Consider the following 21,975-nt stretch of genomic DNA (forward strand, 5'->3'; position numbering starts at 1 on the left):
GCATTTTAAAACTTATAATTTACCATGTGAATTACCAGTAAAAGCATCATAGTGAATGAGGTATACATTTCATTTATTTAAAAATTGTCTGTACCTTGTCAGTGTTGCTCAGTTAGTTGGCGCATCATCCCATGTGCCAAAGTGTCACAGGTTCAATTCCCAGTTAGGGCACATACCTGGGTTGCGGGTTGGATCCCATTAAGAGGACAGTAGATCGATGTTTTCTCTCATATCGATATTTCTCTCTCTCTCTCTCTCTCTCTCTCTCTCTCTCTCTCTCTCTCTCTCTCTCTCTCTCTGCCTCTCTGCTCCCCTCCCCCCTCTCTTTCTCTTCTTCTCTCTCCCTCACTTCCTCCCCCTCTCTCAATTCAATGAGCATATCCTCAGGTGAGGATTTTTTTTTTAATTGTCTGTGGTTTTGTGTTCTTATGAGTGAAACATAAAAATCCCTAGATGTCTGTGGGCCAGTAGAGATAAAATAGGCTGCTTCAGCTAAAAAGAGTATAAGAACATGGTTGATAGTAAATGATATATTGCCTGAATACTCTTCCTCTTCTGGCTTGGTTAACATGATTTCTGAATATGCATCGAAGATGACAATAATGTGTTAGTTTTTCACATATTTTAGATAAGTGCAACATACAATAAATAACCTTAGAATGAATATATAGTATCTGAATTTAACTTTTCTTACCCATATTGACTTCTGACATTTTTATTTTAACTTTATCCTTACCAACTAAGTTGTTTCTTAAATGTTTCTATAATTTAATGAGTATTTAATATTTTACAGGACTCAGAAGCTGTTTTTGATATTGAAAATGAAAGAAATAGTATACGTCCAAAATCTCAATCTGAATTTGAAGCTGATATTCCTCAATCAAGCCTAGAATACAGTGGAGTTCGAGAACTTGATGATAGAAGGTAAAGAATATATAAACAACTTTGCTACTGCATGTTTGGTCTCATACTTTTGCCTTATTTTTAATTGACATTACTATTTTCAGATCTCAACAAATGTTTCAGTTTAATCTACAAGACTTCAGATGTTGTGCTGTCTTGGGTAGAGGACATTTTGGAAAGGTAATCTCTTTAATATTTCTTTAATACCTACAAAAGTAATAACTCAAGTGGGAAATAATTATTTTAATCTCATTTCAGGTGCTTTTGGCTGAATATAAACACACAAATGAGATGTTTGCTATAAAAGCCTTAAAGAAAGGAGACATTGTAGCTCGAGACGAAGTAGACAGGTTAGCTTTTTAAAAATAAAATTATTTTTCTGAAGTTATGACTTAACAGCAAAACTTTTTTGTGTGTAACAATACATGAAGAAACTAAATAAATGTATCTATACTTGAAGTAAGGTAGGCATTAATTAAATATTGTTTCTCTTTCCAGCCAACTCCTTCTTTCCCTTCTTATGGCAATTTACTGGTTAGGGAATACCAAAGAAAGATGATAAAATTTTTAATCTAATTCTATTAGATTTTTTTATGCTTGGAGATGTTAAAGTGTTTATATGAAATAGAAACTGTTATTTATCTGTGGTTGAGTGAGACTATTTCCCATTTCGTTTTATAGAAATCTTAAAATGTCATTTACAGATAATCTGCAGTTAACAGTATTGTTTATATAGTCCACTTTTTAAAATACACCTATATCTATTTTTAAAAAAAAGAGGAAATGATATGTTTTACCATAGCATCTCACCTTTCTGGGTTTAATAACTGTAAATTGATATGTGTATATCTCTATATTATTAAAATGCAAGGACTTTGGGGATAAAGTTGTAATTAGGCTAGAGAATATACTTTTAAAACTATCATTAATAGGGTGATTAAAAATGAAAATAAGTTAATTCCAAGTTGTATTTGAACATATGACTTGATTTTCTTCTACTTTAAGTCAAGTTGATTTTCAGGGAGAGGAGTAGTAGTAATTTTTTTCTATTTAGTCAAAATTAATGTTCCATAGTCAGAAATTTTAAACACTGTTCTTTCTAGCAGCTTATAAAAATTCTTATAGGAAAAACCTATGATTCTATAGACTTTACAGAGAAATTATACCACTCTCAAGGAGCTTCTTGAAGCATGTTATAGAATTCTCCATGTAGCCTCTCTATTTTCCAGTCAGCCTTCCAAATTAAAATTTATGCAGCATATCTTTACTTCATATATTATATGATAAAATACTTGAATCCTGTAACGTATGAATTAAAAAGACTGTCCTTGAAATTACCTTGGTCACAAACTTTTATTTTTATTATGCTTTAGCTTGCTAAATTCTCTGACCAATTCCTGATAAATTTTAACAGTTTACCCTAATTAAGCTGTTTCTGTTAACTATAACACTAGCTATATGTGTGCTGCTCTGGTACTGTCAGTGTGAACTCTATAATCTTGGTCATACTAATCATATATTTTAGTTTGCATTAACATATTTAAATTCATTATATACATCAAGCAGACCAAATTTTTTAAGCATATGTAGCAAAATGAAGACATATTTTATGGTTTTAAAGTTATAATAGTTAAGGACTTCACTTAGTTTAGAGTTTGGTGATTTTTAAAGAGCATTGTTTCCAGCTAGAACCTAAGGGGAAGAAAAAAACCTATTTATTTTTAAATGTTTTCTCTTACAGCCTGATGTGTGAAAAAAGAATTTTTGAAACTGTGAATAGTGTAAGGCATCCATTTTTGGTGAACCTTTTTGCATGTTTCCAAACCAAAGAGCATGTTTGCTTTGTAATGGAATATGCTGCCGGTGGGGACCTAATGATGCACATTCATACTGATGTCTTTTCTGAACCAAGAGCTGTGTGAGTATGCTTTAGACATTTCTCTGAATTTTTCATGACTAAATTTTTTCTGGAAAGGAAAAAAGCTCTCTGAATTAATTCTTGTCCCCATCCCCTCTCCCAAATAGAAAATAAGACTTTAGAAATTCTTACCTTTTGCCGCCAAAAAAAAAAATCTATTTTACTCTGTTGTCCATGTTGAAAATTTCATGGATTACCCTAAATCATACTTGATCATTTAAATAAAAAATTTAGGTTCATTTTAATAAATTTTTGCTGGGCTTGCTGTTTTTTTATAATTTTTTTAAATTGATTTGTTGATTTTTTTTTTTAGAGAGAGAGGATGGGAGAGGGAGAGAGAAACATTGATGTGACATGTCCCCTACCTGGGATCGAGCCCACAACCCAGTCATGTGCCCTGACCAGGAATCAAACAGAAATAATACAGAAATAAAATGATACATTGCACTACTTCAAATCTGAAGTACTTCTCTAATTATTCAGATCTCACCTCAAATGTTATTTTTTTGAAGGTCATTTTTTTGAGTATCCTATTTAAAATACCACTATTACTAATGTCCAAGTCATGTCTCTAATGTATTTTATTTCTCCAAACACTTTATTTCTACCTAAAATCATCTGTGTATTTATTTTTTACATAAGATGTAAAAGGCAGAGAAAACGGGACCTTTTCTATTTTGTGTACTAATGGAAGAGCTAGAAAGGTGGCTGGCATAAAGGTGTGATCGGTGACTTTTTACTGATTGAGACTATGAAATCAAAATCAGTTCAATTCCTAGCTTTACTGTTTTCTAGCTATGTGACTTTAGACAAATTACTCTCTGAGAGCTTCATTTTCTGCTTCTATAAAATATTTTATCGTAAAAGCTTTATTTAAGATTAAATAAGCCAATTGATGAAAATATCTAACACAGTGCTTGATACATAGTAAGCATTCAAACAGTATTACCCAATTATTTGGTAAGTGCAGTATCATTAGGTCAATCTGTTTAACAAAAAAGGAAAGAAAGAAAAATCAAAGTATTTTATAATTGTTATAATGTTTTTTGCTGCCAAAAAGTTTGCTGAAAACTTATCCTATCTAATAAAAGAGTAATATGCAAATTGACCATCACTCCAAGACACAAGATGGCTGCCCCCATGTGATCAAAGATGGCTGCCCCCATGTGGACACATGGGGAGGGCAATTGTGGGCAGTTAGGGGTGACCAGGCCAGCAGAGGAGGGCAGTTGGGGGAGACCAGGCCAGCAAGGGAGGGCAGTTAGAGGTGACCAGGCCGGCAGAGGAGGGCAGTTGAGGGAGACCAGGTCAGCAGGGGAGAGCAGTTGGGGGAAACCAGGCCTGCAGGGGAGGGCTGTTACGGGTGACCAGGCCTGCCAGGGAGGGCTGTTAGGGGTGACCGGGCCAGCAGGGGAGGACAGTTGGGGGCCAGCAGGGGAGGGCAGTTGGGGGCGACCAGGCCTGCAGGGGAGGGCAGTTGTGGGGGGCCAAGCCTGCAGGGGAGGGCAGTTAGGGGTGACCAGGGCAGTTATGGGTGACCGGGCCAGCAGGCGAGGGCAGTTAGGGGCAATTGGGCCAGCCGGGGAGCAGTTAGGCGTCGATCAGGCTGGCACGGGAGTGGTTAGGGGTGATCAGGCTGGAAGGCAGAAGCGGTGAGGGACAATCAGGCAGAGGCAAGTGAGCGGTTGGGAGCCAGCCGTCCTGGATTGTGAGAGGGATGTCTGACTGCCCGATCGGGCCTAAACAGGCAGCCAGACATCCCTCAAGGGGTCCCAGATTGGAGAGGGTGCAGGCTGGAATGCACGATGCACGAATTTCGTGCACCGGGCCTCTAGTGTATAAATAACCACCATAGCATTTTAGAATCACATTTGTTCTAGTGGACCTTAGTTAAATCTTTTAAGTTTTTGACAAGTATTTATATAAGATCTAATGTATTATCAAATAAATATTTCTAAATACTTGCATTTTAAAATTTTCTTAAATTGTGTTCTATTTTTATAAAAATAAGTAAACACGGGCTTGGCCAGTTTAGTTCAGTGCATAGAGAATCCATTCGCATACTGAAGGGTCAAGGGCTCGATTCTTGATCCCTGGCCTCCTCCAGGCGCATGCAGTAGGCAACCAATCAATGTGTCTCTTTCATATCAATGTTTCTGTTTCTTTGTCTCTTCCCTCCCTTCCATTCTCTCTAAAAAAATCAATGAAAAAATATTCTCAGGTGAGGATTAACAACAACAAAAATAAGTAAACAAAACATAACTATATTATCTACATGTACATCTAACTGCATTCTAAAACTTTGAAAAACATTCACCAAACTGACAAGAATTGTTATCTCTATGGATGATAGTCACTTTGGGGTGAGATGGTAGATGGATAAATAAAATATTATGCCTTGGGGCAAGGGTATTCTATGTATTTGATAGAGAAAATATCCATGTTTTGCTTGTGTAGTTAAGAATTGACTCTCCTAAGTATCTCCTAATAACCTACTCTACAGTGAAGACAGATCTACATTTTTTAAATTCACTCATTTATTTATTATTTGCCTCCTCATTCTGTATGCCTACCACATATCAGGCTTTATGTTAGGCATCTATATATATAAAAGCCTAAGTGACCATTACAGCAGAACGACTGGTTGCCATGATGATCACTGACCACCAGGGGCCAGATACTCAATGCAGGAGTTGCCCCTGGTGGTCAGTGCGCTCCCACAGGGGGAGCACTGCTCAGCCAGAAGCCAAGCAGCGGCAGCAAGCACAGCGGGCCGGGATGAGCATGAGCAGCACAGCACCCAGCCCCAGTTCGGGCTCTTCCCTATGTCCGACTGCCAGTTTAGGCCCAATCCTCACAGACCAGGCTGAGATCCGGCCTAAATCAGCAGTCGGACATCCCCCGGGGGGTCCTGGATTGCGAGTGGGATGTCCAATTGCCGGTTTAGGCCCAACCCCCACAGGCCAGGCTGAGATCGGGCCTAAACAGGCAGTAAGACATCCCCCGAGGAGTCCTGGATTGCGAGAGGGCACAGGCTGGGCTGATGCTCAATGCAGGAAGAGGGGGTGGGGGTTACAGTGAGTCTTGGAGGCAGATGCTATGGCCCAGGGATCCCAGGAACCACAAGCCTAGAGCTTGCTTTCCAATAAAAAAAAAAATTTTTTTTTTGGGCGGGGGGGGCGGAAGTGTCCGGACGCCACCACTCTGGGAAGAGTGGCTCCAGGAGGGAAAAGCCTCCCTAGGCGCCACCTGGCCTGGCTGGCGTGCCACGATGGACCACGCACCAACCTTGGTGGCGCCCCCAAGTCCTGCGGCTCGCAGCAACTCACCGGTGAGGTGCAGGAAGCACAGCCCCTCCGACTCCAAAGCCAGTTGTTCTGACAGCTGCTCCCCATCCTGCTCCACAGTGGACGCAGCGCTGCCTGGCCTGCGCCACATTAGCTGCGGCTTCCTGCCCGCCCCTTTGAATACTACATGTGCCCAGGTGTGACTTCGGCCTCCCTGGCCAATAGCGCCACAGCATAGCCAGAGAATGGCAGGACACAGCCACCAGGGCTGGCTGGGCATTGATTTGGCCATGTGTTTACATTTGTAGGGAAGCAGGGCAGCCTGCTCCTGCCACCTGCGTCACCTTCTAGGCTAGAGAGACCCGCTGATCTCTGTGTTTCTCCTCGTGTCCGGAATCAAAACCTCTTGGGGATGAATGATCCCAGCGATGGCCCCAACACACGCTCGGTGTCACTGTCACAGACATTCCCAGTCATTACAGCCCATTCCTCAGCCCACAGTGCCCTGCTCCACCCACTGCCACTCACCTGTCACCCCCTGAGGACCACCTTGTTACCCTATCTGAAATGTGAGCAAGATCTCAAATGCCCCCCTGTCCTTTTTTTTTTTTTTTTCAATAGCTCCCTTGCCCTACCTTTCTTCCTCTAAAAACCTTGCATTTTAAAAATACATATTTGATTAATTTTGGAGAGGGAAATAGAGATAGAAACATCAATGATGATAGAGAATCATTGATCGGCTGCCTCCTGCACATTTCAAACTGGGGATCGAAATCTGCGGTTCCTCCCCCCCGCAGGCAAGCCACAATCAGTGGTGTGGGAATGAGGAGGAGGGAAGGCAGGAAACCGCATGGTGGCAGTGCAGCAGCAAGGAAAGGAGGTGGAGGGGAGGTGGGAACTGATCAGCCCTGATTGCCAGCCAGGCTTAGGGACCCCACCTGTGTACGAATTTTGTGCACTGGGCCTCTAGTTTAGTATAAACAATAAAAAAGACATACTTGGTCCTCTTCTCAAGAGTTAATATTCTAGCTGCGGACAAGTTTTTCTAAGATCCAGACCCATTTACCCAATTTCTAAACCTCTTCACTGCCCCAAGACAATTCAGAGTCAACAAATCTAAGTTGCAAACTCATTTTCCCAGCACAACTTTGGCTACTTCAGTATTTTTTTACCTATTCATTACACTAAGAAGGAAATCTTTACAGTCATCTTAAGCTTTTCCTCTCCCTTATCCTCAACAGCCAATGAGACACTAAGTCCTGTCATACTAGTTTTAAAATTTCTCTTAAATCTATCCTTGCTTTCTCTTTGTTGGCACTACAATGAAGGTTCTCACAATTTCCATCTGTACCATCCTAATGGCCTTATCTATTATTTTCTCCTCTGGATATCTACCTACTTTTACTCTAACCTTCATACTACTGTCAGAAACATCTAACACAAATCTGATTAAAATAGTTTGATTCTCTGTCACAAAAAGAAAAAAAATTCAGTATCCATAATATCAAGATCCTTCACAACTTGATCCCAAGCTGTCTTTTCAGCCTCCTCTCTCGTTACTTCTTCTCTATTCTTTACTTTAGCCATGGTAAACTTATTATTGTTTTCAAAAATATTATACCTCTTACACCTCTATTTCTTTCCCTCTCAAGGGAATGCCCTATATTTCACCTATGAAAGTTTTCTTCACACTGTCCTTCTGCCCTTACAGCATATTCTAATTTCTCCTACAGGCCAGGTTGAGGGTCTACAGACCAGGTTGAAGAACTACAGTGGAAGCCATCAGACAAAGTTAATTAATAGCTTCCATTGCAGAGATTGTATTTTTCTTTCCATATGTTTTTATTGATTTTTTTTTTTTTTTGAGATAGAAGAAGGGAGAGGGAGAGAAACATTAATTGGTTACCTCCGTATACGCCCCTATCGGGGATCAAACCAGCAACCTGGGTATGTGCCCTGACTGAGAATCAAACCAGCAACCTTTTGGTGCACAGGATAATCCTCAACCAACTGAGCCACAGCAGGCAGGGCTTGCTCCCTGCTCGCCCCCCTCCCCCCTAATATTTAGCACATTTCTTACTATGTCTGGCATATAGTAAGAACTAAAGAAATATTTGTGAAATTAGTTAACTATGGAATTCTGCTTTGAAGTATAAAAGTATAAACTAGGATTCAAGAACAGTGGAATTTATTAAACATTTCTTATTTAATTCTTCAGATTTTATGCTGCATGTGTAGTTCTTGGGCTGCAGTATTTACATGAACACAAAATTGTTTATAGGTAAGTGAAGTTTTGATACTTAATGGCTTACTTTGGTGTGTATTAGAATTAAAGATAATTAAGAAGGATCTTGTGTGTTTAATCAGCTACCTAATTTTCTCTTTCATATGATAAGTGACCTCTCAAAAGTTAAATTCCAGGTTTGAAAGACATGGTTAACACAGTAATTATATGATGGACCTCTTTGTTCCTGAACCTCTGCCCATTATGTAATTACAGAAGTCAAATTATGAGTTGGCTTCTGATAACACAGTTCACCAACAATATTCATCTTGGTGAATATTTTATATTCAACTGCAGAAAACTTCTGTAAAACTAGTGCTACTCAAAAATTTTTCATGTTAAGATAAGTAGCTTGTACCAGAGTATAAAGCATCACCTTTATACTTCATTAAGTCTTGCTGTCAACCAAACAGTGAACTTTGGTGACAACTGATTTATGTCTGGTGCAAGCTCCTTATCAAATCACAGAACCAGAACAAATAGTTCATAGCTCAGCAACTAGTCTACGGGCCACACTTTGAATAGCATTGCTGTAGACCAGCGATTTTCAAACTTTTTCATCTCATGGCACACATAAACTAATTGCTAAAATTCTACGACACACCAAAAAATATATTTGTTGCTAATCTGAATAATTTTGATTCATTCATACCAGATGGCTATTGTTGTGTTGACTGTTGTCATTTTTTTAATTTACAATCTAAGGGATAAGAGGTTAGTGCCCTGACTAAACAATCAGGTATTGCATGTTTTAAAAATTCTTGCGGCACACCACTGGAAAATCGCTGCTCTGGAGTAGACAAATTATCAAAGGCCAGTCAGAATTAGGAGACTATAAACATTAGTTTACTCAAACTTCTAACAATATTTTCAAGGTAAGGGTATCCTCATGGTCCTGTTTTACTCACAGGATAAACTATTTTTAACTTAATTTGTAATCATTTAGTGTGGGTAGTTTTCTCTTTATTTTGAATTATTCTCTTAGAAAGTTAAACCTGCCCCCAATACCTTCTTTATACTGTTAGACATTTTTTTTTATGGATGGTGTATAGGCAAACGCTTAAACTGCTTTCATGTTTTTAAGTATATATTTAAATAGATAAAATATTCTTTATTAAATATATTCTTCTTGTTCTATATAACAGGAAAATAATTCAGAAACTATATTATGTAGAGTAATACATACAAATGGAAGAAAAATGAATGTTTCTAATATAGTATTTAAATCTCAAATCACAATTTGAAAAAGTTGTTTTTAGCAAAGAGAAAGTACAGCTCCTAATGAAATGACTTTTTTACTCATTTTCTATGATTTTGATTTTTTTTTTTTGCATTTTTTTTTTAATCCTGAACAGAGATTTGAAATTGGATAACTTATTGCTAGATACAGAAGGCTTTGTGAAAATCGCTGATTTTGGCCTTTGCAAAGAAGGTAATTGGACATTTTAAAGTTTCTTTTTGTAATATATTACTATTCCTTTGTACTTTGGTAGTTTTCAGGTTTGTCTATGGAAAGTAGAATGTATTTTTAACTTTAATTTATTTTTTATTAAAACATGATGGATTATTCATATCACCTAATTGTCACATAATAAGAATTCTGTGGGTATGAATAAAGTTAGGTTTTCAGAAATCAGAGTATAAAACAAAGATTCTCTTTGTATGATTAATAACTCTATCACTATTCTATAAAAAACATTAGTTAAGCACCAAAGTTTTCACTATGCTGGGACTACTATAAAGTGAATTAAATAAACCTAATAACCTCTTTAGCTTCTTAAAACTTTTTAACATTTTTAAATAGGAAAAAAATGTATATCAAGAATCCTTTCTATATATTCAAAAGTAAATAAATAAGTAAACTGGGAAAATTTGAATCAGAGGTAGCATAAGGAAATGTACAGAGCTTGGACTTAGGTACCAGATAGTCTTAGGTTTTGAATCCTGGTTCTGCTACTTATTTGCTCTGTATCTTTGGAGGAGTTACTCGTTGAGTATTAACCTCGTTGAGTATTTCCTCAGTTATAAAATAAATATAATCCTCCTTGTTTAGGAGTATTATGAAAATTGGAGATAAGTATGTGACACAGGGCTTACTTAATATATGGTAAATACGTATTCTTTCTTATCTTTACATTTAATACATTGTATTGTAAGGAACATTATCTGTCTGCCCCTCCACATTGGTAGCGTCTTATTTCTTATTCAGCTTTGTTTCTATAGCATATAGGATAGTGCTTGACACACCTTAAGCATGCAGTGAATGTTCACTTAATAAGTAGTTAGATGATGCCCTGGCTGGTGTTGCAAAGGGTTTAGAGCATCAACCTGCACACTGGAGGGACACAGGTTTGATTCCAGGTCCAGGGCACATACCTTGGTTGCAGGTTCCATCCCTGCCCCCAGTTGGGGCGTGTATGTGAGGCAACCACTGATGTGTTTCTCTCACATCGATGTCTGTCTGTGTGTCTGTCTGTCTGTCTCTCTCTCTCTCTCTCTCTCTCTCTCTCTCTCTCCATCAATAGAAAAAATTTTCTCTTTGGATGAGGAATAAAAATAATAAATAGTTAGATGAATGAATGAATGGAAGAACAGACGGACTTTGTGAGTATATGTCCATTAGTTACCCACTGACCTCCTAATTACTGAATTCAATAAAAAATTTTTTCTCTTGGACTTCTCTGAATTGGACAATGTTGACTTAAATGCTTTAATTCTTTAGCATCTGTCCTTAGCCCATTCTTTAGCATCTGTCCTTAGCTCTTCACTGCTAGTTTTTAACTAGCAATTGTATATTAACTAGAGGCCCAATGCACGAAATTCATCCACAGGGTAGGGGGTTTCCCTCAGCCCAGCCTGCACCCTCTCACAATCTGGGACTGCTGGGCTCCTAACTGCTCACCTGCCTGCCTGTGTGATCACCCCTAAACGAATCTGCCAGCCTGATCGCTGCCTCACTGCTCCCCTGCTGGCTTTATGGCCCCAACTGCCCTCCCCTGCCAGCCTGATCGCCCCTAACCACCTCTGCCTCGGCCCCCACCACCATGGCTTTGTCTGGAAGGAAGTCAGACGTCCGGAAGATGGCCGGTCGACCCAGTCTAATTAGCATATTACCCTTTTATTAGTATAGATGATTCCCAAATCTATTACTTCCCTTCCTAACATATATATTCAGCTATCTACTAGACAGCTCTACCTGAATAGTCAATAAGTATCTCAAATGCTATACAAAAAAGAAAAATTGTTTCTTTTCCTCGGATAGTCATAGTTGATGGTGCCACAGTCCTCTCAGTCTCCCAGTTTGAAAATGTGGCGTTATCCTGAACTCCGTCCTCTTCTCTACTCTCCATATCCAGTTAGTCATCAAATTGTGTTGACATCTGTATATATTTGTTTTTCTCCAATTTCCTTTAAGCTCCTTAAAGGAAAGAATTGTGTCTTACTCTCGTTTTTATGTCCCCACAACTTTGCATGGATGCCCAGAATATAATAGGTATTCAGAAAGTATGTATTCAATAAGCAGACTAATTAAGTATATATTTCTCATTATCATAAAAATAGACATAGTACATTATCATAATAATAGCTAGCCATTTTTGAGCACTTACTGTGTGCCAAGCACTTTGTTTCATATGCTTCATATCCAGTTAAATTATAACTATCTTACGAAAGTTGGTAATACAGCTGAGGAAAGCAGACTTTGAGGTAAGACAACTTTCCCATGCTCTCATGGCTAACAAATGGCAAAGCCGGTTTTTAAACCCAGATCTTTATGACTCCAGAGCCTGATGTTAACTACTTAACTGGAGTTCTACCAATTTGAAGTCTTAGGTAATTGGGCCTACTTTTAATTTCCTTTAAATTTATCAGAATGAATGAAATATAACTGTATTACTATCAGTGACATAATATACAGTATATGCATTACATTAAAATATTAAGATTTTATAATATTACCATTTAAAAATTAAGGGGGAAAAGTTAGAGTAGTTTTATGCTAAAAGTATAACATGTTTTAGTTGTGTGATCAAGGCACAGAATAAAAATAAAGAAATTAGTTCTGTTTCCATCTTTGTTAACTTTTTCCTAATCTTGGCCAAGGCATTTAAAAGGATTGTGTAGAACTTACATAGATATTATATCAATTCTTTTTACAAATAACATTTTTGAAGAAAAAGTAATGTGACCAATGTTCAAGAAATTTTGCAAAAATTTCTCACCCTTTAAGTCTTGGTCTTAAAGGGTATAATTAAGTTAATCTCAAATAAAACTTACAAACTTATTTGAGATTTCAGTCCTTATAAATGCAGACCTTTTTATATTTAGAATTGAGGTCTTTTCATTTAAGTTCTTTCATAAGAAAACAATTATGAGCTTTTAATACTTCAGAATACATTGAGACATCTTCATTATGTAGAATGTATAGTTGATTAAATAAATTATGATGAGGAACATATATTTGAAAACTAGTTAGCTAAAAATATTAATACCATATTTCTATATTATGTAACACATTTGGTGAACTCTTGATTTTCCAAGTGTTTGCTTTTGTGGTATTTTCCAAACTATACTTAATGTTATTTTTATAATGAAGTAAATAAACTTACTAAAAAAGATTGAATTGAAAAAATGATAAAACTTGAAATTCACAGTCAGTTCCTGTTGTTGTCACTTGTAATGGCAAGAAAGAGAAAATAAGTAAAGTATCAAAGTTTTATTTTTACCTATTGATTAAATAATAAGGTTGCTATTTAGCATAGTTTTCTCAATACCAACCTTTAACATTTTCTTTAAAAGTCTTTGGTATATCTTGACTTTGGTCACCAGGCACTAATGTGCAACTTTAATTTTGCTGCTTAAGGATATCTTCTGATTTTAATTCAAGATCTTTTCTTTGCTAACAAATATTTAAATTTTACCTTTTTCAGGAATGGGATATGGAGATAGAACAAGCACATTTTGTGGCACTCCTGAATTTCTTGCCCCAGAAGTATTAACAGAAACATCTTATACCAGGGCTGTAGATTGGTGGGGCCTTGGTGTACTTATATATGAAATGCTTGTCGGAGAGGTAAGCAGTATAAAGTAGTGAGAAAGAAAAAAAGAAAGATGATTGAAAGAACAAAGCATGTCATTTATTTATAAAACTACTTAATATGTCTCATACATAAGTGGAACTTAAGTTTTATAAATATTTATAATATACTAATAATTTACTATGATTCTATATTACCTTCACTGTCTTTTTTAGATTTTTATGTCATCTGTGGAATGCATTACCAGTGTTTTGAAAGTAGTTTCTTATATTTTGGTATTGCTATGGTATGATTCTAAGATATAATATAATTGAATATTTCATAGGGAATAGAACAACAGGAAAACTAATAAACAGAATGTCCTGTATACCGGTAAAGAAAAGTCAGCTATACCTTAATCAAAAACAGTATAGCAGACTTGAGAAGATTAACTTACTTTTTTTTATATGTATAATTTTTTTCTTTATTGATTAAGGTATTACATATGTGTCCTTATCCCCCACTCATGCTCTCACTCCCCTGGTGTCTGTGTCCTTTGGTTGGGCTTATATACATGCATACAAGTCCTTTGATTGATCTCTGCCCCTACCCTCCTCTCCCCTCCCTTGCCTCTGAGGTTTTACAGTCTGATCTATGTTTTATGCTTCTCTGTCTCGGGATCTGTTTTTGTTCATCAGTTTATGTTCATTGTATTGCACAAATGAGTGAGATCATGTGATATTTATCTTTCTCTGACTGGCTTATTTCACTTAGCACCGTGGTCGGCAAACTGCGGCTCACGAGCCGCTTGCGGCTCTTTGGCCCCTTGAGTGTGGCTCTTCCACAAAATACCATGGCCTGGTCGAGTCTATTTTGAAGAGGTAGCGTTAGAAGAAGTTTAAGTTTAAAAAATTTGGCTCTCAAAAGAAATTTCAATTGTTGTACTGTTGATATTTGGCTCTGTTGACTAATGAGTTTGCCGACCACTGGATTAGCATAATGCTCTCCAGTTCCATCCATGCTGTTGAAAATGGTAAGAATTCCTTCTTTTTTACCGCAGCGTAGTATTCCATTGTGTAGATGTAACACGTTTTTTAACCCACTCATCTGCTGATGGGCACTTAGGCTGTTTTCGAATCTTAGCTATGGTAAATTGTGCTGCTATGAACAAAGGGCTGCATATATCCTTTCTGATTGGTGTTTCTAGTTTCTTGCGATATATTCCTAAAAGTGGGATTACTGGGTCAAATGGGAGTTCCATTTTTAGTTTTCTGAGGAAACTCCATACTGTTCTCCACAGTGGCTGCACCAGTCTGCATTCCCACCAGCAGTGCACGAGGTTTCCTTTTTCTCCGCATCCTCGCCAGCACTTGTCGTTTGTTGATTTGTTGATGATAGCCATTCTGACAGGTGTGAGATGGTACCGCATTGTCGTTTTGATTTGCATCTCTCGGGTGATTAGTGACTGAGCATGTTTTCATATGTCTCTTGGCCTTCCTTATGTCTTCTTTCGAAAAGTATCTATTTACTTTTAAAAGTATCTAGGTCCGTTGCCCATTTTTTGATTGGGTTGTTTATCTTCCTTTTGTTAAGTTGTATGAGTTCCCTGTAAATGTTGGAGATTAAACCCTTATCGGTGATAACCTGGGCAAATATGTTCTCCCATGCAGTGAGCTTTCTTGTTGTTTTGTTGATGATTTCTTTTGCTGTACAAAAGCTTTTCATTTTTGATGTAGTCCCATTTGTTTATTTTCTCTTTAGTTTCCATTGCCCTAGGAGCTGTATCAGTGAAGAAATTGCTTCAGCATATGTCTGAGATTTTGCTGCCTGTGGATTCCTCTAGTATTTTTATGGTTTCCCATCTTATGTTTAAGTCCTTTATCCATTTTGAGTCTATTTTTGTGTATGGTGTAAGTTGGTGGTCTAGTTTCATTTTTTTGCTTGTATCTGTCCATTTATTGAAGAAACTGTCTTGACTCCATTTTATGTTCATGCCTCCTTTGTCAAATATTAATTGAGCATAGTGGTTTGGGTCAATTTCTGGGTTCTCTGTTCTATTCCATTGATCGATATGTCTTTTCTTGTGCCAGTACCAGAAAAGATTAACTTCCTTACTGTTTTCTTTAGATTAACTAGAAATACATTTCTGGGGATAACTTAGTTGTTCACAGAAATTTTACCACTGAGGAAATAGTGAATTATATCTAATAAATAAAGCAGTAGTAAGAGGCTAATCTGTTTTGTTATAAATTGTTGGATATGATAAATTAGGGTGGAATTGGGAAAAAGTCAATATTTAGATAAGTAATTGAAAACTACTTAGAGAATCTTGATCTCAAGATGTAAGAAAATTTATCTTTTGGGATTGGTTCATTGTTCTACAGTTTCTCTGGTGCCAACAACCTTTCTTGTACATTCTCGGCATGAATAAATGAATGAAAGAATGACCAAATTATTGAATGTCAGAAATTTCTAAAATTTTTCTCTGTGATTGTCATGTAGTGGCACTTACCCAAACAAATAAAAATAAATGATTTCAGTTCATCCAAACAACATTGGAGTGAATACTTGGAAAAGGAGGGAAAGAAATAGCTAATTAAAAGGCTTATCATGTGCTGGGCAGTACTCTGTGTGCTTTATAAATTTTAGCATATTTAATTTTTCAGCAACCTTTAATAAGCTCAATATTAATCTACATTCATTTTCAGATATATAAATGGAAACAGAACTTGAGTAACTTGCTTAAAGTCTCACAGCTGTCATGGGATAGGGCTTTGATTTTAAACCTGGTTTTCTGGAAACCATTATATTTTGCTACCTGCAGGATAGGGTATTGAATCTACCCAACCTTGTTTCTGTCCTTAAGACCGATGGTTCAGAACTGAATTTTTTACCTCTATTTAGAAAAAGTGCTGTATGCTGTTTTAGGATGGAAAGATGTATTTTATCTCTAATCCAGGGTGGTCTTTACTTTCTAAGAGAGCCAGCGTATGTATTCATGGTAGTTGTTTCCATAAACTCTGGCATACTTGAAATCTCTTTTTAAAGTAACATATGTGTTGCTTTGTGTTGTTTTTTAAATGTAGCATTCAGATACATATGAAATTTAATTAAGTTACTAAAAATTATATGCTTGCTTAAAATTTACCCTCCATATTAGAGATGACATGCAAAAAAATATAAGTTTATTGCAAAATAATAGAGTATTAAGAGCCAGTTGATTCTACTTCCTTCTATTCTAAAGTGACTGGAGGATTGGCATTGAACAAGTGAGGAAGCTTTACTTTTCCATATTTTTTTTAAAGAGCTTCTAATTAACTAAGCTCTTAATTAAGACAATGGAGCTAGCTATTCCTTCAGAATTGCTTTTTGAAATTTCATTTATTTTTAACACCTCCATAAGAAGATAGTTGCGAAAAGAACTAAACTTAAAACTCATCAATATGCTTTATAATTTTATAGCATTGGTGAAATTTTAGCAATAACATTTTTTAAACTATTATAAGAGTGAGGTTTGGCTAAAGTTTATATCTAATTTATCTATTATTTACAAATAATTGAAAACTCCCTAAACATATCATGCATATTCATATTTGTATTTGAAAAATCTTTATTGTTGAAAGTATTACAGATGTCCCCTTTTTCCTCCACATTGACCTCTTCTAGCCTGCCCCTGTCCCCCGCTACCCCACCCCAGGGCCTTCACCACCCTATTGTCTGTATCCGTGGGTTATGCATACATGCATACAAGTTCTTTGGTTGATCTCTTCCCATCCACCCCCACCTTCCCTCTGAGATCCAACAGTCTTTTCCATGCTTCGTGTCTCAGGATCTACTTTGTTCATCAGTTTATTTTGTTCATTAGATTCCACATATGAGTGAGATCATGTGATACTTGTTTTGAAATTTTATTTGTACAAGTTTTGAGGACTGAAAAGACTACAGAAATAAACTAATGAATGTACCAGGTCTCCTTTCCCTGTGCCAAATGGGATATCAGAGAAGTAACCTTACGTACTGGAGTTAGATGCTTGACATCTGAACAGATTATTGCATTTTTATATGTGTTTAAAACACATTTGTTGTGTTTTGTTGTTAGCTTATAATCTGTTTGAAGAAACAAAGAACTTTAACATCTTAACAAATATGAAGATAAACTTTTACTTATAGAGGGACATTTTTAAACAAAGTTGACTGATCAAGTCAACAAAAGTGCTTTGTTTTACCACTTGAAGTTCTGATTGCAAATCCTTGTGAGATAGAATTTTTCCCTGACTTACCTTCATTCCTGAAAGAAATTATATTGTCCCATATAGTAGGTATTTGATTTATGTATTTTGAATGAGTGAATGAATAAACTAAAGTTTTGATAACTGAAAAGTTTGAAATTACATATGCACAGTAAGGATGGGCAGCTCAGCTTTATGAAGTTGGGTTCTGAATTCATTTTCACAGATTCCTCAGGTCAAAGATCCCTCTTATTCCATTGATACTTGGAATTACTGCTTGGTTCTTAGTCTTTAACCTTTTGCCCTCGGATGTCAAGTGTGACTCGACACGGTTAGCATTAGAATAAAGGAATCGAGAAAAAAGCAAGCGAGTGCAAAGGGTTAATACCTTATAGGAAGCGAGCAATCAATTCTAAACCATCTGAAATTCTGAGGTGATAAGCCATATTGTATAACCACATTATCAACATGGTTGAGAGTTTATCCCTTTGTATATCAAATAAACATACCGAATGTAATGTAACTACTTTTTTTGACTCAGAGTCATTATTGTCATTCTTAAAGATTGTTTATTATCTAAATGTTTCCCACTATGTAGTAGGTACTTAAAAAATTTACTGTCTGGCCAGATAAATGAATAAATAAATGAAATAAAATGGAATTAAATAAAAAATTATATTAGGCTAGAGACCCGGTGGACGAAATTTGTGCATGGGAGGGTGGGGCAGGGGATCCCTCAGCTCAGCCTGCACCCTCTCGCAGTCCACAAGCCCTCGGGGGATGTCCAACTGCCAGCTTAGGCCCGCTCTCCACATGGGCCTAAGCTGGCAGTAGGACATCCTTAGCACTGCCACAGAGGTGGGAGAGGCTACCGCCACTGCACTCCCCAGCTGTGAGCTTGGCTCAGGGCTTATGGCTGAGCAGCACTCCCTCTGTGGGAGTGCACTGACCACCAGGGGGCAGCTCCTGCGTTGAGCGTCTGCCCCCTGGTGGTCAGTGAGCATCATAGCGACTGGTTGTTCCACCATTCAGTCTACTTGCATATTAGCCTTTTATTATATAGGATTATCTGACCAAATTTGTTCATGTCTGTGAAATAAATTTAAGGAAGATTTCAGAAAGTATATGGTGTGTCCTCTGGGCAATAGATATATATCTGTTGTAGCTTCTTTTGTCCTTGTTTGTGTGGTGTTGTTTTATTTATGTGGTTTTTTTGTTTTGTCTTTTTCACTGCCTGGTTCTTGATTGTACTTTGGATTGGTGATAAGATTTCACTATATTGAAAATGATTTTGACTTACTCAAATATATTTCTTCTAGTCTCCCTTTCCCGGTGATGATGAAGAGGAGGTTTTTGACAGTATTGTAAATGATGAAGTAAGGTACCCAAGGTTCTTATCTACAGAAGCCATTTCCATAATGAGAAGGGTAAGAATTGTTTATAAACTATTTAAATTTTTTATATTGAAGGACTAAAGGTTCTTTTTCAGTTAATAGATGCATGGTTTAGACAAACACATATAAAAAGAAATCTAAATCTTTGTAGGTTATAAGAATCTTTATCAGTGAAGTTGCTGGTTTTATTTTACTTTTTAACTTTATGTTGTGTTAGCTATTAAGAAGAAATCCTGAGAGGCGCCTTGGAGCTGGTGAGAAAGATGCAGAGGATGTAAAAAAGCACCCATTTTTCCGAGTAAGTATGAAAGTTTAGAATTTTTTCTGAAACTATAGCCATTAGGAGTAGGAAACTAAACTGGACATTTTATATTTTGTAATTCAGCTAATTGATTGGAGTGCTCTGATGGACAAAAAAGTAAAGCCGCCATTTGTACCTACCATTCGAGGAAGGGAAGATGTTAGTAACTTTGATGATGAATTTACCTCAGAAGTACCTATTCTGACTCCACCTCGAGAACCAAGGATACTTTCAGAAGAGGAGCAAGAAATGTTCAGAGATTTTGACTACATTGCTGATTGGTGTTAAGTTCCTACCCACTGTGAAACCAAGCAGACTGACTACAAGATGACCTCTTAAAAATAGCAACTCTTCATTTGCTCTCTGTGCCACCAGTAGCTTCTGAGTCTGTTTTTTTTAAAACACATGAAGATTTGTTTTAAAGTACTTCTAATATCTTCTGAAAAGTAGCTTCTTGATGTATTCTCAATGTAAATCTGAGCACTGGAAACAGTTTCATGAAGTTTAAGCTGAATGAACATCAGGCGTGAAAATCTATCACAAACAAATACTTTTGGATCAATGGTCTTTAAAAAAAAAAAAACACAAATATGCCCTTCTATAGTCCCTAGTTTGGCTGTATGCCTGCCTGCCTTAAGTGGAAGGAAAATGAATCAATTAACTTCACTTAGCTGAATTTTTTAAATGAACAAAAGGCTTGGGATGCTGTTACTAGTCAGACATATGATTCTGTTTGAATAAGGCAAATGCTCTTATTTTTTTAAAGAAATAACTGAAATATCAAAAAAAAAGTAGTGGTAGTTAGTGCTCATTTTTAGGCCTTTTTTAATGAAATGAATTGATGTCTTGTTTTATAAATTTTTTATATTTATTAGGAGAAAACTTTTATTGCCTTATCTTTACCAACCATTTAACAGAACCTCACAGCTTTTCAACAGAGCTACTTGCCAAACACTTGTTTATTAAACCATGAAATGAACAAGAACAACTAAACATCAGCATTTACTTAAAATGTTAAGAATGAGAACTTCTGATTAGCCTGAACCAAGATACTGTGTTACCTGTATGCATTCCCAAAGTCTAAACACTCAGCATGTTCAAGCATACTTTCCTCCAAAATCAGTGAACTCATTACTGCTTCTTTTGATATTCATTGTACATTTATCAACATAGTTCATCTTGTTCTTGTGTCTACTGTAGAAGGGAACTATATCTTTGTTAAAACATAGGGGTTATCATTGTATACATGCTGTGAACATGTATATGTGCAAGTTGTAATGTATTCTATGTTGGTTTATTATTTAATTTCACCACTTCATCACTTTTGTACAGTGGCCAAGCAGACACCTCAAACTCCCGCATTTGTTAAGTGCATTTGTACATTTTAGGCCACTAGATCCAGATTTTATATTGGCAGTTACTAAGGGCAAAAGCAATATATTGTAACAGAATGTATAAATATTTTTGATAAAACAGTCTATATTTTATAAAAATTATAACACTAAAGCTGTACCTCAAAAGTCTCAAAAATAATTTGATCAAGTACTTTTTACAACTCTTCAGAGGATCCTTCCGTGGCTTTTTGAATGCTCTTATAGGAAAGTCTTTTTGTAAGCCATGACTTTCCATTTGCCTGGAGTTTTGGATATTTTTGTTTGTTCATTTGTTTTTCCCTTCTAGTCCATGACTTCATTGTTTTTCCTTAGTTCAATAATAACATATTTGATTCTGTGCTTAGCATATTAGGGTCATCATACCTCAGGAATAGCAAGTTATTAACTGAACATTCTGAATTAACCATTTAATCACAGTGATCTCATGTCTTAAAAACTGTTCAAGTTTAAATCATGAGAAACATGAAAGCAGAGACTTGAGCTAAAAACATTTATAAATATTTCAGCCTTGCCAGAGGGTGTTGGCATGTTTTTGCTGTACTCTGAGAACAATTCAAATGGTTCAGAGATAATTCATGTTTCCTTTCAAGTTGATTATTACCCAAGATCCTTTGGGGGTTAATCTTCTAGAAGGAGCAATATGTTGTTTCCAGTTATTTTTAAATGACAGTTGACTTTTGGTAAAGGACAATAGAGGATCTTAGCTTAATTGCCTGGCTTTAATTTAAACAGTATTAACACAACATTTAAAAAAACACACACAAAATACTTTTGAGGTACAGTCTGTTCACCTTTTCAGGTTCTCAAATATGCATAAAAAGCAATGTCTGAAATAGGCTTTTAGCATTAAAAACTGATGGCATTTTTGTAACTACACAGTGTACAGAAGTTTTTTTTTAATTGAAGCCAATCACTAAAAAAAATTAGAGGGCAGGGTATATTCACAACATTAAGCTGAAGAAAGCACTAATTTTTTCTGTAGTTTTAAACATATATATATATATTTTAGTCAGATTTAAAATTTTTAAACTCTATAGAGTGTAAATATATTTTGCTATTACTGTATGTGTAAGTGACTGCTCAAGCACTTTGTGAGGAAATTAAAATATTTTAGAATGGTACACTATACATTCAAATGAAATGTGCCTTTAATTATGTCATTCTAAGAAAGAAGTGTTTTGCAGTCATAAATTACCACAGATGCACAAATTAAAGTTTAAATAGATTGCAATTTGTAACTTTGGTTTTAA

At 36.3% G+C, this 21,975-nt stretch overlaps 1 protein-coding gene across 1 annotated transcript in view; it reads left to right on the forward strand.

Annotated features, from left to right (window-relative positions):
- Positions 1-21,596, forward strand: part of PKN2 (protein kinase N2) — a 150,570-nt gene extending 128,974 nt beyond the window's left edge. Inside the window, exons 13-22 of the mRNA XM_008157786.3 lie at positions 794-924; positions 1,008-1,083; positions 1,162-1,253; positions 2,645-2,821; positions 8,327-8,389; positions 9,748-9,824; positions 13,321-13,463; positions 18,956-19,063; positions 19,248-19,328; positions 19,416-21,596. Coding sequence (XP_008156008.1) covers positions 794-924; positions 1,008-1,083; positions 1,162-1,253; positions 2,645-2,821; positions 8,327-8,389; positions 9,748-9,824; positions 13,321-13,463; positions 18,956-19,063; positions 19,248-19,328; positions 19,416-19,619 — 1,152 coding nt within the window. The 3' untranslated portion in view covers positions 19,620-21,596. The remainder of the gene's footprint in view (positions 1-793; positions 925-1,007; positions 1,084-1,161; positions 1,254-2,644; positions 2,822-8,326; positions 8,390-9,747; positions 9,825-13,320; positions 13,464-18,955; positions 19,064-19,247; positions 19,329-19,415) is intronic.
- Positions 21,597-21,975: the final 379 nt, after the last annotated feature.

This window comes from Eptesicus fuscus, chromosome 9 (genome assembly GCF_027574615.1).
Source record: "Eptesicus fuscus isolate TK198812 chromosome 9, DD_ASM_mEF_20220401, whole genome shotgun sequence".
NCBI lineage: Eukaryota > Metazoa > Chordata > Mammalia > Chiroptera > Vespertilionidae > Eptesicus > Eptesicus fuscus.